Raw genomic sequence first — 17495 nt, 5'->3', positions numbered from 1 at the left:
TTTGTCATAGATTAATTGACCATAAGTGTGTGGGTTTATTTCTGGGCTTTCTATCCTGTTCCATTAATCTGTGTGTCTGTTTTTTGTGCCAGTACTGTACTGTTTTGATTCCTGTAGCATTGTAGTATAGTCTGAAGTCAGGGAGTGTGATTCCTCCAGCTCCATACTTCTTTCTTAGGATTGTTTTGGCTATTCAGAGTCTTCTGTGTTTCCATACAAATTTAAAAATTTTTTGTTCCAGTTCTATGAAAAATGCTACTGGTAATTTGATAGGGATTGCACTGAATCTGTAGATTGCCCCCAGTTATCTTTTTAAAATGGTTTTGTAAGATTGGTTTTTCAAGTCATGGTCCAAATAAGATTCATGTGGTTGTTCTGGTGTTTAAGTTTCCTTTAATCTAAAATAAACACTTTTTAAAACGTTTCTTTATACAGTTCATCGTTGAAGAAACTGGGTCAGTTGCACCTAGAATATCACCTGGATTCAGCTAATGACTTCCTTGTGGTGTCAATACACTTGTGTTTCTACCCCTTGTTTTTCCTGTAAACTGAAGTTAGACATAAAGGCTTGATGAGATTCAGAGTCAATTATCAATTCAAATGTTTTGCTTTTTGGCAAGAGTGCTTCATAGGTGTTGGTATGTAGAGCACATTTTATCCTAGCAGGAGACTTGTAATATCTGATTTTCTCACTTGTAGTCATGCTGAGATCCATTAGTAAGTTTAGATGGTGACCTGCCTGATCCTTTCATTTTAAAGTTTTTCCTCTTGTAAAGCAACTATACTCCAATAAAAATTAGTTTAAAAAAATAAAGTTCTTCCTCAACCTTCTACCCAAAGGTTTTCCATCTATTTGTGACCATTGCCAGATAAGCTCCATCTTATTAGGGAGCTGTTCATTTTAATAGACAGATGTTGTGAAAGTATCTAAAAAGAGGTCTGGTAAGGCATCAGTGCAGGTGGTTTTCCAAAATTAAACACAAATACACTTGTGTTACAAAATCAAATAAAGAGGTGACAAAAGTGTTTTTAAAATCCTAGAACTAGATCACCTTGGAATTGTCATCTGGTATGTACCATTGGTTGAGTAGCCTTAAGGAAAGTCATATACATCTTGTTTTCTCATCTGTAAACTGGGGCATATATCATGAACCTCCCCAGACTCAACACCCTATGCTCTTTAGACAAATGTGAGAACTTGGTTAATGGATTTAGTACACAGAGATTTTAGAATAAAAGTGGCCTCCTTTATTTGTTGTCATTCCATGGTGATCTTTTTAATGCAAGCTTGTATAAATTCTTTAATTAAAAATAATTTAAGTAGAAGAGCATACAGGATCACAAAATCCAAATAGTATAAAAAGTATAAAATAGAAAAAGCCCCTTCATTTTCACCCCCTGCCAGCAAAACTTAACCAGACTGACAGATTTTTTCAAAATTTTTTAATTAAATTTTTTATTCTGAGATAATCATAGATCACATGCAGTTGTAAGAAATAATACAGAGAGATGTTGTGTACCTTTACCTGGTTTCCCCTGTGACAGCATCTTGCAAAGCTATAGTATAATATTGCAACCACGATATTGATGTTGATACATTACATATGGAACGTGAACTGGTAGATTTTTAAATAACTCTTGTCGTCTTCCTTGTCAGTGTTTCTTAATTAGAGTTGGGCTCTGAGTTAAGCTACAAAAGTGTTAGGATGAGGTCGTGGAAATAGTGCTTCTCTGTTGTTTTCAATTGCATGCATATGCCTTATTCAATATATGATACCATAGGCATTTTCTCTCTCTAGGCATTTTCCATTTGCTCTTTGGCATATTTCTAGTTCTTTTTTTTTTTTTTTTTTCAATTTTTTTTTTAAATGATATTCTTGTCTGCTTACATTCTCTTTATTTATATATGTATGTATGTATGTATGTATGGCTGTGTTGGGTCTTCGTTTCTGTGCGAGGGCTTTCTCTAGTTGCGGCAAGCGGGGGCCACTCTTCATCGCGGTGCGCGGGCCTCTCACTATCGCGGCCTCTCGTTGCCGCGCACAGGCTCCAGATGCCCAGGCTCAGTAGATGTGGCTCACGGGCTTAGCTGCTCCGCGGCATGTGGGATCTTCCCAGACCAGGGCTCGAACCCGTGTCCTCTGCATCGGCAGGCAGCCTCTCAACCACTGTGCCGCCAGGGAAGCCCCCTAGTTCTTTTTTTTCCTCAGCTTTATTGAGATATAATTGACATATGACGCTGTGTAAGTTTAAGTCTACAATGCATTAGTTTTATACATTTATGTATTTCAAAGTTATTTAACACCGTAGCATTTGCTAACACTGCTATCACCTTACATAATTACTGTCTCTTTTTTGTGGTGAGAACATCTGAGATCTACTCTCCTAACAACTTCCAATTATATACTATAATATTGTTAACTATATCTAGTCCTTTGAAGTCATCAAAACTGTGGAAAGACAGTAGGTTGAAAATTCCTGATGTCAGTAGTACCCAGGGAATAAGTTTATTATATTAGTGCTTGCCACAGAAGACTCCATAAGTAGTCTTCCATAGGCCGGAGTGAAATTGCAACTTCTGATGACAGTTTGCTTTGTGATAAATTAGGACTCAGCCGTTCCTTTCAGGTTTTTTTGGCAGAGCAAAGACCTAGTTTCATTCTGATAGTTAATGGAAAAGGGAAGCTTCTCCACATCTGAGGCACAATCCCCCACGTAAAGTAAGGATGGAAGTGTTGAAGACTTAAACCTGCTCACATTCTGCCAGTGTCGCTGGGTGAAATGAGTTTCCTCTTGGGCGTTAGAGTAGAAGACATTGAAAAGAAGCATAATTACAGGCTTGAATAAAAGTGACACCCTGGAATTTTCCTTTGTCATGACATGTCGCTTAAAACTTCGAATACAGTAATCATGTGTGGGCTGATTCACCTGTAACTGAGCCTCATTTTATGTCTAGGGATGTTTTCTAGGAAAAGATTTCACTTTCTTTTCTCTTATAAAAGCAGAATTTCATAGTACTAAGAAAAGAGACATTTAAAGGTTTCACCGGTGATATCTTGGTGGCTTAGAGGGGGTTAGTTATGTGTATATTTATATGCATAGTTGTACACTAGTTACCCTAGTGTTGTTTCATCAGGGTGCTCAAAGTCACTGCCTTCTAAGGTGGGCAAGCCTTAGAAACGAGTTACAGGACCTTGTGGGGAGCTAGGGCGTTTGTCTCCTTTAAAGGGGCAGCCACCGCCGTCAGCCCTGTGAGAACACCTGCTGGTACGATTGCCCTGTCTTCCAGTTTCCAAGAGAAATTGTCAATTGGATTTTTTTTTTTTTTTTTTTTTACAAAAGCCTTTAAGAGCAGGTAAATAATTCTAAATTTAAATCAAAACCCCTATGTACTTCTGCACCGTATGCTTTACTCTAGTATAATTTTCGTTTAATTCTCAACAATTTTGTACTTACTGCCAGAGAGCCCAAGGAATATGGCTATCACCTCAAACTTAAGAACCAAACTTACAACCTTTGTCCCCAAACCTGCTTGCCCTCTGGGCTTCCCTTTCTGTCATATTAGCCTCAGTGTACCAATCATTTCTGGACTCAACATCTCAATGTTTTTTTTATTTTTTTTCTCCTCTTTTCTTTCCCACTATAATTAACCGAAACCTGAGCCTGTTGATTTTTTTCTTGTGAACTTCCCCCTGTTTTTCTTTCCCTTTCCATTCCAGCCACCCCATTCCTAGCCCTCCTACTGCTCTTCTGAGGCAGATTCTCCTGCATTCTAGTTCCTGTATCAAAACTTTTTTCTAATACCTCTTTCATTATCTCCCTTCTCAAAAACCTCTGTGGGCCCCTATTGCCTACTGTATAAACTCCACAACTTCTGCCTGGACCTCCAGGTTTCAGAGTAGTTTTATCTTAGCTGTCTATCTCCATTTCCCTCTGGTACTAACTCATTGCTTCTATAGGTCAACTCCCCCAATGCAACCTCCCTGCTTGGAATCTTGTGAGAGTTTCTGCATAATGGGTGGGTCCTTGCCTGGAGCTTGACTGCTGATTTGGAACAGATTCTGCAGTTTTCCCCAACCCCTCATTTTAACTAGGCCCCCATGTCATTTGGGCTGCAAGCCTCAGGGCAAGAAGGAGGTGGAATAAAGGAAGACCCCAGATGAATCCTCTAGCAGGGACTAGCCTGGAGAAGGAAGAAGGCTGCCTTGGGCTTCAGATTCCCACAATGCCCAAGTTGGGGCTTGTCCATAGGAGGCTTTGGGATGCCTTCTGTTACCACCTCAGAGAGTTCCTTCTCCAACAGACTTCTACTTTCTCTCCCTCCAGTGAAGGGCAAAAATTCTGGCTTTGTTTCTTTGAAGCCATAGTAACCACAGACATTTTGTACTTCGTACTTTGCATGCAGTGTTTGCTCCTAACCTTGCAGCCCACCCAGTTGTGCATGCTGTTAGATGTTTGGGTGATTAACCTGGTCACTTTAATATACTGGAACAACTTGTTGGTCAGTTGATTAACTTATCTGTTCAGAAAGTCTTAAGAGAATTCCTTGTTTTAGTGAAGTAGTGAGAATTCACTGAAATAGATTCTCTCTTGCCCTCTTTGGCCCTTTGTTTAAGCTTCTGCTATGGCAGGGGCACCTAGTGTTATAGTTATCTGAACATGGAACTCTCCCATTTCACTCTGAGTCCTGAGCAGCTATTGCTGCATTTATGTGTCTCCAACAATGCCGTGTCTGGCAGGTGGCAAGCACTCAATACAGTAGATCCTTGATACTCATGATACATCTTGAGTCTATCAGGAACTTCCAAATCTGTGACTGTTGCTAACTGAGATGTGGATGTCAGATGCTTGTTAGTCCCCAGTTGAATGACAGCCTCTTAAACAAAGTCCTCTCAGCATAAGCCTCAGATTCTACCAGGAGCATTTTGCATACATGATCCCATTTAATCAGGACAGTAACCCCTGAAATGAGTAGTAGTATTTTCTCAGTTGCAAATTATTTCATGGCATTGACTTGCTAGTAGACAAAACCACAAATGGCAAATCTGCGAATGCCAAGGGCCCACTGTGCAAGTGTGGATGGGTAGATGGATAGATGATTAGAAAAAGTAGTTTGACTAAATGATGTATTTGCAAAGGGCTTACCGTGCTAATACATGAAACATTTTTTTTAAATTAATTAATTAATTAATTTATTTTTTGGCTGTGTTGGGTCTTCGTTTCTGTGCGAGGGCTTTCTCTAGTTGTGGCAAGCGGGGGCCACTCTTCATCGCAGTGCGCGGGCCTCTCACTATCGTGGCCTCTCTTTTTGCGGAGCACAGGCTCCAGACGCGCAGGCTCAGTAGTTGTGGCTCACGGGCCTAGTTGCTCCGTGGCATGTGGGATCTTCCCAGACCAGAGCTCGAACCCGTGTCCCCTGCATTGGCAGGCAGATTCTCAACCACTGCGCCACCAGGGAAGCCCCTACATGAAACATTTTGATCAACAATGTTCAGAAGATTAAACTGAGAAACAAGAGATGAAATAACCTGGAATAAGAAATACTGTTTAATAATTCAATGCTTTTTTTTTTTTTTTTTTTTTTTTAGCTTTTCCCTCTCTCTCCATAGAAGGAGTAGAATACCTAAGATGAAGATTATACTGGACGTTTTCTGTCCTCAGTAAAAATTAATTTCACTTACTTTTTGTATTCTTTTTTCTTTAACAGGTGATGGCTGTGGGCACATAGTGACGTACAAGGACAGTGGCACCATGACATCTAAGAATTATCCAGGGACTTACCCCAATCACACCGTTTGTGAAAAGACGATCACAGTACCAAAGGGGAAGAGATTGATTCTGAGGTTGGGCGATTTGGATATTGAATCCCAGACCTGTGCTTCTGACTACCTTCTGTTCACTAGCTCTTCAGATCAATATGGTAAGAAAAGAGATCTAGGTTTCACTGAGTGTGGGACAATTTGAGATGCAGGGAGGAGGCAAGTGGCACGTTCATCAGTGTTACCGCCTGGGAAGATCAGAAGAGGAACTTGCTCTTTGTAGACTCTCAGGGTAGCTCACACGGATACACTTGTTTCCTAAGCTGCGCAAAGACATCTGAGGAGATAGTAGCCTTGTGTGGGTCTCAGGAGCTTAGTTAGAGTTTATATCTTGTCGGGAAGACAACTGGAGATATATAATTTGGCTAAAACACCTACAGTGCATTCATTCGTGTGACAAATATTTATTGAACCGTGGTCATGTGTTCAAGTGCTCTGTGGAGGACTGGGTGGGATTCAGCAGTGAAAAAACAAAGTTCCTCCTTTCATTGTGCTTACACTGGTAGAGGGGCGGGTGGAAAACAAACAAGTACATCTATAATATGAGAGGCAGTGAGAAAGAAAAATAAGGAATAAGAAAAAGGAGTCATCCTAAGGTGATACCAAGTCTGATCCTGAGTGTGTGTGTGTTCAGATGGGATGGTCAGGAAGGCTTCTCCAATAAGAAGACATTTTAGCAGAGACCCAAATGGAGTGAGTGAAGGGACCGTACACATATGTCTGGGGTCAGTTTTCTGGGTAGGGGAAGGGCAAGTGCAAAGGACAGTTTTCAGAGTAACCTTCTGAAATTAAGCTTTTTGTGGTTTGGGGTGTGCTGTTAGCACACTGGTGTCTGAAATCACCATTAGCACTGACCCTACAATCCTTAGCCCAAGGAAACAACTTGGGTTTCATCGATTAGAAAACAAAGACAGAACTTACATACAGATTCTTCTGAGATTAGAGATTTTCTGAAATTCTCTGTGTGTTACAACTCCAAAAATCATACAGGTTTTAAGCAAAACCCTGTCCTCCTGCTAGTTCTATAGGTAATTTCTCTCAAGCACACAGCTTTCAAGGCTGTCTTTACCTTTGCATCCAGAGCTTCCTCACTTCTCCCAGGGTGGAAGCCCGGACCAGTCCTGAGAGTTCAGAGGTCTAAACCTATCTAGCCCCCATGGAGGAAAAAACTTAAGATTTATTTTTTTTTATCCCTGGGAATATTATCTGTATTTTAATGTTGGTTGAATTACCCTGACAGAGTAAAGATGGTTGATTTCATATAATTAGTTGCAACTTTTTAACTCCAGTTTGACTCAAATGGGAAAAATGAGAATTCCGGGGATGCTTGAGGCCCCTGGGAACACTTACTGTTCTGTTAGCTCTGGTAATTGAACGTGTGGTAATTTGTGGAGCCATTCTTCAGGGAGTCCTTCATTAGCCAGGAACTTTCCTTCAGATTCAGAGGAAGGCGTTGAGTGTCAAGAGCTCCTGTGTAAAACGCGAGGGAAAGTGCTGCAGGGCCAGAAACGGCTTTTCCACACTAGTCTCTGCGGGGAAGCGGCTACTCTTCCAGAAGTTGAGCAGTTAATTCCACCTGCTGACAGAGCAGCCGCGTAATCACCTCTGTTGCTTTGGGTCTCTCTCAGCTCGGGGGCTGAGGTGAGAACCAGACAGGGGAGCACATCGTCCCGAAACAGGGTTGGAGAACAGATGTGGCTTCCCCACGCCAGGGCGTTTACTCCATTGTCTTTGATGTATATTCGCAAATACACAAAAAGGAGGAAAAGCCTGGGATTAACTACATTTTAGGAGCCAGGTTATGAGGTGATCATGGTTGGCCTCAGGGCACTCTAGTTCACATTTCCAGCTTCTTGAATTTTCAAGATTTAGACTCTTCACTAGGAAGTGAGTAATGAATTGCAATTCATTTCAATAAAGCCCAGTAAATTCGTTTTTCTTTTTAAATTTTTTCCTACATAGTTATGTTTGTCTTTTAAAAACGAAGTATATACTCATTATAGAAATAAGCAGACTCGTATGTCAGACACATGCTTGGCCTCACGTAGATTTTCTGGAATCCTTACATCCACCCTGCAAGGTAAATATTATTAACTCCTTTTTACAAACAGGGAAACTGAGGCACGGTGAGTATTTTATTTTATTTTATTTTAGGAACGTGCTGAAGATCACGAAGCTAGTTAAGGGCTGAAAGGAAAATTTATATCTATGTCTTTGTGGCTCCAAAACATGTTTCCAGATGTCTGTTCCTCTCCCAGTACCAACACCCAAAGAAAAACTCAGTGCATTATCACCCTTCCCAGGTGGACCAGCCCAGTATTACATCATACAGCAATTCTGCCTAAAACACAGATGTAGTTAATACTTTGGGTTGGGGATGTTCTTAAGATAAAATATTTAACGATGCTCAGAACTTCTTTCTTTTGAGGCTACGTAAAAGATTCCCTGATCAGTCATGTGAAGGCAAAAATCCAGCAGACAAGAATAACAGAAATTAGCAATAAAAGGGATACATGGAAAGGAAATTAGAATATTTCAATCCTATAAGCATATTTAAAAAGAATTACGTTTTAAATTTTCTTGTAGTCAGAACTACAGATTTTCTTTGTTAGGAAAATCTTTATTACATATAGGCTGAAAAAGTTCTATCTCATCCTGAGTAAAATTAAGGTGCCCTTAAAAAAAAAAAATTAAGTGGCTTAGGGCCAGGTATAGCAGGTGTACGCATGCATATGTGTGTATGTTGCATGTATATATTTGTGTCTTTTGTAGTTTTGAAGAGCATTCTGGGAGGAGCCACTTATTCATATATGTATACTTACAATATTTAATCCAGTGACTTGAACGTAGTAGATACTCCGTGAATAAATGGTTTTAAAAGTGAATTGGCAGATTCAATGGCGAGGAACCAGTTCAGTAAAACATGTAATACCTGCAATATTAAGCCCCTACTTGTTGAAAAGACTGTTAACATAGAAAGCTGCTTAGGATATAGTGTTAGGTAAAATATGAATACACAGTAATGTCCTAATAATAGAAAAAAGCCTCTGAATAAAGTAAGACAGAACATAATTGTAGCAAAATGTTAGAAGGAGGACTTTAAAAGGTTCAACTCTGGGTATTGTTATATTTTCTCTCTACTCTCTATTTTTTTCTTTAATAAACATACGTTTCTTAAAAAAGTAGATTTTCTTTGACCAAGAACACTAACTTTAGACCTATATTTTAATTTAGTTAAAATAGTCCCCTGGTTAGTTTGAACTTCCTGGAGGAGTGTAGCGTCTGCAGAGGAGAAAGAGAAGGAAGAGGAGGAGGAGTGCTTTGTTGGCTTGTGCGAGCTCAGGGAGTGGGCCTTCCTTTGGGACTGTCGCCCAGCTCCCTGGAGTGGGGAAGGCCCCTCTGCAGCCAGTGTGGCCACCGGACTGTGGAGGGAGGGTCTCAGGGATCCAAAACACTGTTGCCTGGGCCGGCAGTCGAGGGAAGTGCTCACTGCAGTTCCCCCCGGGGGGAACATATGTTCTAGAATACCTCCTGCAATTCCAGTATACAGGGCTCTAAAGATTACATGTATGGCTGAAACAGCTGAATAGTTTTGGTTTATCCAGCTCAGTTTTTTTCAATTAATTGCTAAAACCCATTGCCAAGAGATTTTAAGACTCAACACTATCAGACTTTTAAATGTGGAGTTAATGTTTGGAAAAAGAATAATGTTTTCTGGCATCCCTGTTTATAAGCTCTGCCAAGAGTGGACATAGTTGGAATGTGATTGCATTAACCATTGTGAATATGCTGAAGTTATATAGTTTTAATCCTTATCCAGTTCATTTGTAATGGTTCACCCCCCCCATGCCGATTTTGTTTTAAATGTTTGGTTCATATACTTTGGGTGCTTTCATTCATGGTAGCAAAACGTATAATACTATAAACAAGTGTGACCCACACCAGCTTTCACAGTGATCAAGCAAAATATGCACCTGATCTCATTGATTGTTAAGAGACCTGATACAAATAAGATGGGGTTATTATTCTTCTGTTTGTCATATATTATAATGAGGGCTGATATTTCAGATTCAAACATCAGTTAAAAGAATGTACTTACATATCTGGCTGAGTTAAGACACTGACTCTCCCTTTTAAAATACTCTTGAAACAGCCAGGATGCAGCAAAGTTGATAAACTGGATCAACCTCACTTTAGAATATATGTTATTTAAGAACAAAATACGATTTTAAAGATACTTTTAAACATATAAAAGTTTTTGGCTGTAAACATATACACTGACTTTTTTTTTTTTTTTTTTTTTTTTTTAATTAATTAATTTATTTATGACTGTGTTGGGTCTTCGTTTCTGTGCGAGGGCTTTCTCTAGTTGTGGCAAGTGGGGGCCACTCTTCATCGCAGTGCGCAGGCCTCTCACTATCACGGCCTCTCTTGTTGCGGAACACAGGCTCCAGACGCGCAGGCTCAGTAATTGTGGCTCACGGGCCCAGTTGCTCCGCGGCATATGGGATCTTCCCAGACCAGGGCTCGAACCCGTGTCCCCTGCATCGGCAGGCAGATTTTCAACCACTGCGCCACCAGGGAAGCCCTACACTGACTTTTAAGATCATGTGTACTAATATCCTGGCCAAAAAAAATGTTTAAGAAGTATCATACTTTGATTAGTAGAGATTGTTTTCACTATAACTAAGGGTATTCTGCATTTTTGTTTAAGAGACCAAAGTAACAGAGCCTCCCTTCAAAAGAAACACTCATGTCCCTTTTCTGGTCTAGAATCCAATCAGGATCGTGAAGCACTTAGCTGTTGTATAGTACAGTTCAGATTGCTGCTTTGGTACTGATTCTCAATCTCCTCCCTTTTATATTTGTGACGTAAAATAATAAGAGGTTAGTTATATAAAATATTAAAATATCTTGAACTTGGGGGAAGAGTAGGTGCTGATTCAGGCATTGTGTCATACCAGTATACCTACATTTAAAACATGAAACGTCTCACATTGTTTTATTTATGACACTGAAGAGGGAAGGCTATGAATTCATACTGAAGGTCATTATTCTCAACTTTAAAACTTGTTAGGGACCCTCTAACCTCTACTGGTTAAGTTCCATTTCCAGTCTTACCGCAAAGAATTCACCCAGAGGTTTGTTTCTGTCACGACTGCTTGTGGGGATCCCAGAGAAACTGTCATTTCTGTTTCCTGATATTTCAAGAAGATTGACTAGGTCCCAGTTTTCCATGAAAGTTGATCTTCCCCTAGTGGGCAGAGTTTAGGGCTATTCCTAGACCCCCTGAGGGATCTGCTGGAGGAATCTTGGTGGGAGCCAGATACTGGTTCCTCGGGATCTCAGAGGACCTTGTTCTGATGTAGTTTCAGAGACTTCCCCGCCTAGGTCACTGTGGATCAGCATGGATTGAGATGAGCACTTCTGTTTCTGGGCAGAGTTTTCACTTGGGCTTAAGAGTGCAGACTCTGGAATTAAACGGCCTGGCTCCAAATTCCTGCCTTACTACTCATTTTTTAATTACATGACCTTGAGCAAGTTACTTAACTTTCTGTATCTCTGTATCCCCATCTTTAAACTGGGCAAAATGATAGTATCCGCCACATATGGGTGATTGAGGCACATGTATATATAACTTACAAGAATGATGTCTGGCACATAATAAGCATTCATTAACCACCATCATCACTCCCTCCCTACTCCCCTTCCTCCTCTTGCCCTTCCCCGCTTCCCACCCCCTCTTCCTCCCCAGTGGCCTTGCACACAGTTGATTCTTTGTCTAAGATGTCTAAGAGCAGAGAACACATCGGTCCCTCTCAATTCCCCGAGCACGCTCCTTCCACCCAGCAGAGGCTGAGCTGCGGCAGCACACCCCACCCTACCCCTCCTGGTGCGTTCCTGGTGACCTAAGTTACCCAAATCAGTCCGAGCCTGTGGCAGGGGTTCCCTGAGGCAGAAAGAGCTTCGTGGACAGATTTTCTCCATCCAGCTTCATGAGATGAGCCGAGAGCCCATGTTCCCTAAGCCCATAGTGCATTCAGTTTGGCTTTTTATTTTCACTGCCACCACCGGTCCACATCTTTGTATCTATTTCTTATAGAAAGAGCTTCCCGATTTTCCCCTCTCTCCTTTCACCAGTCTCCTTTCCCTCCGGGCCATCTAAGATTATCTTGTTAAATATTGTTGTAATAATTTCTTTCTTTCCTTATTTCAAAAATTGTTAATTGTGTCCCACTGTCCATAGACACTTGTTAGCATGGTTCAAGGCTCGCTCGCTCACTCTCTTCCCCACCCACATTTCCAGCCACATCTTTTTTTTTTTAATTAATTAATTAATTAATTAATTAATTTTTGGCTGCATTGGGTCTTCGTTGCTGCGCGCGGGCTTTCTCTAGTTGCGGCGACCGGGGGCTACTCTTTGTTGCGGTGCGCGGGCTTCTCATTGTGGTGGCTTCTCTTGTTGTGGAGCACGGGCTCTAGGCGCGTAGGCTTCAGTAGTTGTGGTGCACGGACTTAGTTGCTCTGTGGCATGTGGGGTCTTCCTGGACCAGGGCTCGAACCCGTGTCCTGTGCATTGGCAGACGGATTCTTAACCACTGCGCCACCAGGGAAGTCCTCCAGCCACATCACAGTTTCATGTTTGGTACATTTGATGATGTTATTTCTTCCATGTGTTATTTCTTCCTCTATTTCTTCCCATGCTTTTCTGCCCCTTCTAACACACACACACACACACACACACACACACACACACACACAGACACACACACACACACAAAGACAAAGCAAATCCAATGCCACTTACCCTAGAACCTCCTCTGATGTCCAGCAGCTCCAGTCTTTCCCTCATCTGGAATCACGTTGTTTTTCTAAGCCTTCAGTGGAACACCAATCTCAGGTTGAGATCATTATTTTAGCTTCTCTACCAGATAGGGGGTTTCCTGAGGAAGGAATTGCATTTTATTCATCCTTCGCTTATCCTCTGTTGCTTAGCGTAGTCTTACACTGGCAGATGCTCAATCAATGTTTAATGAGTCTGGCTGCATGTAGCTTGATCTTGGCAAACTTTATATATTTAAAAATCTATAAGCTTATAAATTTGAGTGTCTTTTTTCACACTGTAGGAAGATTTACAGTAAGATTCCTCTATCAATAAATATCCCCTCCTCATTTAAAGAAAGACTTGGTTTACCTAAAATTTTCGGACTCTACTTATCATATAGAAAAGACCATGAAACAGTAAAGAAGGTGCCTGCAGTGGAGCGTTCATCTGTGCTGTACACTGTGCTTTGGTGCTCCAGAGTTACTCACTTAACCCTCGTAATAGCCCTGTAAGAGGGGGCCTTTTAGTAGCCTCCACACATAAGGAAACTGAAGCTCAAAGAGGTCAAGTAACTTGCTTACAATCACTTAACTAGATCTGAGATTCAAGTCTGGGCATTTGACTCCAGGGACCCCACTTTTAAGCACTGTGCCATTCCCATTCAGGGTGACAAAAGCCATCTGATCCTGTGGCTTGTGCAGAAGAAGTGAGCTGTAGTTCTTGTTCGTTATTTGCTGAATGAGGAACAAGAAATGGAGACCTCTGCAGGCCTTCCCCTAGGGGTCTGAGAACCAAATGGAGTTCCGAGAAGTCACTCACACGCAGAGTGCTAGTATGAATTCAAGGTTTAAAAAAATGCATCTTAGTCAAAAAATTAAGGGAGACATCATGGTCAGTGAACCTAATTGTAGTCAGTTAAATTAGCTGTGTTGTGCTAAATGATTTGCACTGTAGAAAAGCCAGGAAGTTCCAGAATTGTTCTCTTACACTTCCTGTACTTCCACCTCCACCCCCAGTATTTTTTTAACCATTGTCAGTGACTTAGAAGTACAACGATATGAAGTCAACCGTGAATATTTATATTACACCAGGAACAAGAGAAATGAGAAAAGTAGGAAATAATACTAAGTGTTTTGACTCATAATTGCAACAAGATTTCTGTGATAATGGTTTAGAATGATACTAATTGCAATATGCAATATCTGGCATATTGCAGTAAGATCTAATCATTATGCCTTGCCTGTTGATTTTTAAAAAAAATTCCAAATAGAAAAAAATGCAAGATTGGCAGCCTCTATTTTATACATGGTTTATGTCTCACAGCCATATTATGGAGAATGCAAAATTCTTAGGACTTTTAATGATAAAACAAAAGCCTTTGAAGGAGCTTATGGAAAGTTGTTTTGAGCCTCAAGCACCCCAGAGGTGCGTTCTCCTCTTTGACTGAGGCTACTTTGGTGGAAATGCTTGAGAAGGATTCATTTTTGTTTGTTTTGCCTTTTATGCCAAGGTAGAATACAGAAAGAATCGTAAACTTATAAAAAAGTTTATATCAGCCAGAAAGTTCCATGCTAGATGTCTCATTAACATAACCATAATCCTCAAGGAGAAAAAGTATTGGCCTTCTCCTCCTCCACCTCCTCCTTTTCCTCAAACACTTTCCCAGAGATGCACTGTGATTCATTTCAGGAAACTGCCATCTTTTGTTGGGAGAGAAGTAATGGCCTAGGTGGGTTCTGGTGTGAAAGTGCTTCTTGACCTGAGTCCCTAGCCCCAAGTAAAGCCGCACCTTTGTCTAGGAATCCGCCTGGTTCATTTATCATCTGTCACTGATTTTTGTCTGGGAACCAGAGACCAAAACTCTCCAGGGATACCACTTACATTCTTACGTGACTATGGTTTTAATGACACAGTCCAGGAATATCCCTTTTTTATGCTAATTTCCTTCCTTTTCAAAGAAAATGGCCCTGAAAATTCTGTAATTTTGTACAGTGACCTATTGCAATTAGCAAGCAAGGACAAACCCTGCCATTTGACTGCATAGAAAAAAAAAAAATAAAGAAACAGAAGGAAAATGGACACAAGTCCAGTGGCGTTTGCAGCTTCAACGTTTCTGGAGACTTTTATCAGCACGCCTCTGCACCCAGATCTGGGCTGTGCCAGGTACCACTTTCCTGGCGCTGGCTGATGGTGTGCCGAGTGGTTGGCTCTACCAGTGGCTCTCCCAGGGAGCATCACTTCATCTCATTGGCACGTTCTTATCTGTCATGAGAAATTAAATGTGTGCTTAAGATGGTGCTCGTAAGGCTAATGAAGGTTTTTAGGAGTTTTTTGTTGTTGTTCAATTTGATTTATGACAGATCTCTCAAGACTTAGTTTTTTATTTGCTCTCTGTTTTTCACCACTGATTATGGAGAGGGATGGATCTCTTTGATTTCTTTTAACAGCATGCATACCATTTTTTAAACACATCTTTTTCACAGATGAAACAATAACTTAGTGTCATCAGTTTCAACATCAAAAGCATAGACCCATCTGTAATGACTTGGAACAGTTACTAAACAAAATATTACCTTGTAATGTCTGGAGACTTAGGCAGACAGGCCATGGAGAATGCAGCAGGAGGATAAATTGCTGCACAGATTGTCAGATTGCCAGAGAATCCAGAGGACTGGCTCCAGGCAGGCAGTTCATTCTTCCTTGTAGGACAGTTTGCTTTTATTCACATGTGGGAAGATAAAGGGTTTCCCTTCTCAGCTGCTCATGGAACAGGGGATGTGTTGAGAGGAACTGGCCTACTGTGCTCAAAGCAGGCAGCGCCTAGGGTTCCTGGCCCTTTATCCCTTTTGTCCAAGGAATCAGTCCATTGTCTGCTAGCTCTTGGTCTCATGTCTGGTGCCAAATGCCACATGCTATTCCATTTGGTATCATTGATGGCTTTTCCCACAATCCAGGGTGACTCACTGCATTCCACAAAAGGTAGAGGATTTATTTTTTTGATTTTTCTGCCTACTTGATGAACTGCCTTTCCGCTGTCTCCCAATCTGGTGGGAATTTGAGACTACAAAGATGGAACCTGCTTCCCAGACAAGGATAGAGGTGAGGAGGAAGGTCATTGTTAGACAGCAAGTCCAAGTTCTATGAAACATAGCACTGCCAGTTGTGAAGCAAACATCTATGCAGACTGTGAGTCTTACTTTTAGGTTAGAGGTCTTAAGAACCACTCAAGAAGGTTTGGGGTTCAGTCTGACTGTGAATTGAAACAGGTTTACCAATCTAGGAACACTGCACAGGATGGCAAATATAACCACGGTCAAAGCTAGAAGTCACCTCTGAGCTCTTATTTGGGTTTCCAATGGCATTGTGCATGTTCAAATACAGGTGTAGATCCTTTTAAAAAATTGGGACAGAGAGTACTAACAGTAAATATATCTTTGGGGCAGGTGTGCGTGGTGAAAGGCTTTCATAAGAAAAGATCTCCTCCTCCAGGGAGTCTGCTGAAAACTGAGAGCATTGCTTAGGACAGACTCCTTTCATGGTTTCCCATTAATTAGTTTTCCCTCTCACTGCCAGTCACATTTTTCTATTTTCATCTCTTTTTCCCTTTTAATTCTAGGAATGCAGTTATTAACTTCTAGTCTGTGAAAAGGAATCTTTATCTGTCAGACCTTCAGACAGGCAATAATTTGGGTGTTTTGCCAAAGGTGATACCGCAGCCAACCCTCAGCTTCAGTTCCCCACCCTGGGCTACAGCTGCCTCCTGCTGTTGTGATGGCTGTGCCCTGATGAACCTGTCAAATAACTTTTTTTTTTTTTAAAATATTTATTTATTTATTTATTTATGGCTGTGTTGGGACTTCGTTTCTGTGTGAGGGCTTTCTCTAGTTGTGGCAAGCGGGGGCCACTCTTCATCGCGGTGCGCGGGCCTCTCACTATCGTGGCCTCTCTTGTTGCGGAACACAGGCTCCAGATGCGCAGGCTCAGTAATTGTGGCTCACGGGCCTAGTTGCTCCGTGGCATGTGGGATCCTCCCAGACCAGGGCTCGAACCCGTGTCCCCTGCATTGGCAGGCGGATTCTCAACCACTGCGCCACCAGGGAAGCCCTGTCAAATAACTTTTAATGATGGCATTTGTATACACAGGGCATACCCTGTCCCTGCTAGGGTTTAGTTACGTTTTTGCACCACATCAATGAAAATGTGAGAGGGATGGTGCCTGTGGGGTAACGGTGATTAAAGTGTGTGTGTGTTTCCATTTTCTTTCTTTGAACTTCTTCCAGAAACGTTTACCTACCATGCCTACCATGACTTTGGGAGGATGCAACCAAATTAGAGTTTTACTATATTTATGTGGTTTTGATCTAGGAAATTGTATGTATTGTACAACAACTTAGTGTAATGGCATACACTCTTATCTATTTGTGTAAAATATTTATAATTTTGCAACATTTCCTTTCAACTGTTCCATAAAAATCTTAAAAAAAAATTCCAGTTATTCAACCACGAGAAAGAAGAGCATCCTGTCATTTGCAACAACATGGATGGACCTTGAGCACATTATGCTAAGTGAGATAAGCCAGGCAGAGAAAGACAAGCACTGTATGATCTCCACTTACATATGGAATCTAAAAAAGACAAGTTGGTAAAAACAAAGAATGAAATGGTGGTCACGAGGGGATGGAGGGTGGGAGAATAGGACACATGTTGTTTAAGGGTACAAACTTGCAACGAGTAACAAGCCCTAGAGATTTAATGCACAGTATAGTGAATATAGACAACAATATTGTATTATAATCATCAAACAAGAAACTGGAACTTAATTATTCCAACCCCTAAGAAGAAATGATAAT

General features: G+C 41.1%; 1 protein-coding gene across 1 annotated transcript in view; it reads left to right on the top strand.

The window, feature by feature from the left end:
• The window catches only part of DCBLD1 (discoidin, CUB and LCCL domain containing 1), a 71991-nt gene that overhangs the window by 15423 nt on the left and 39073 nt on the right, over positions 1 to 17495 (top strand). Inside the window, exon 2 of the mRNA XM_057528099.1 lies at positions 5708 to 5920. Within this exon, the coding sequence (XP_057384082.1) occupies positions 5708 to 5920 (213 nt within the window). The remainder of the gene's footprint in view (positions 1 to 5707; positions 5921 to 17495) is intronic.

The sequence above is a fragment of the Balaenoptera acutorostrata genome, chromosome 14, assembly GCF_949987535.1.
Source record: "Balaenoptera acutorostrata chromosome 14, mBalAcu1.1, whole genome shotgun sequence".
NCBI lineage: Eukaryota > Metazoa > Chordata > Mammalia > Artiodactyla > Balaenopteridae > Balaenoptera > Balaenoptera acutorostrata.
Note: the sequence above shows the minus strand (reverse complement) of the source record. Positions and strands in the feature narration are given on the sequence as shown.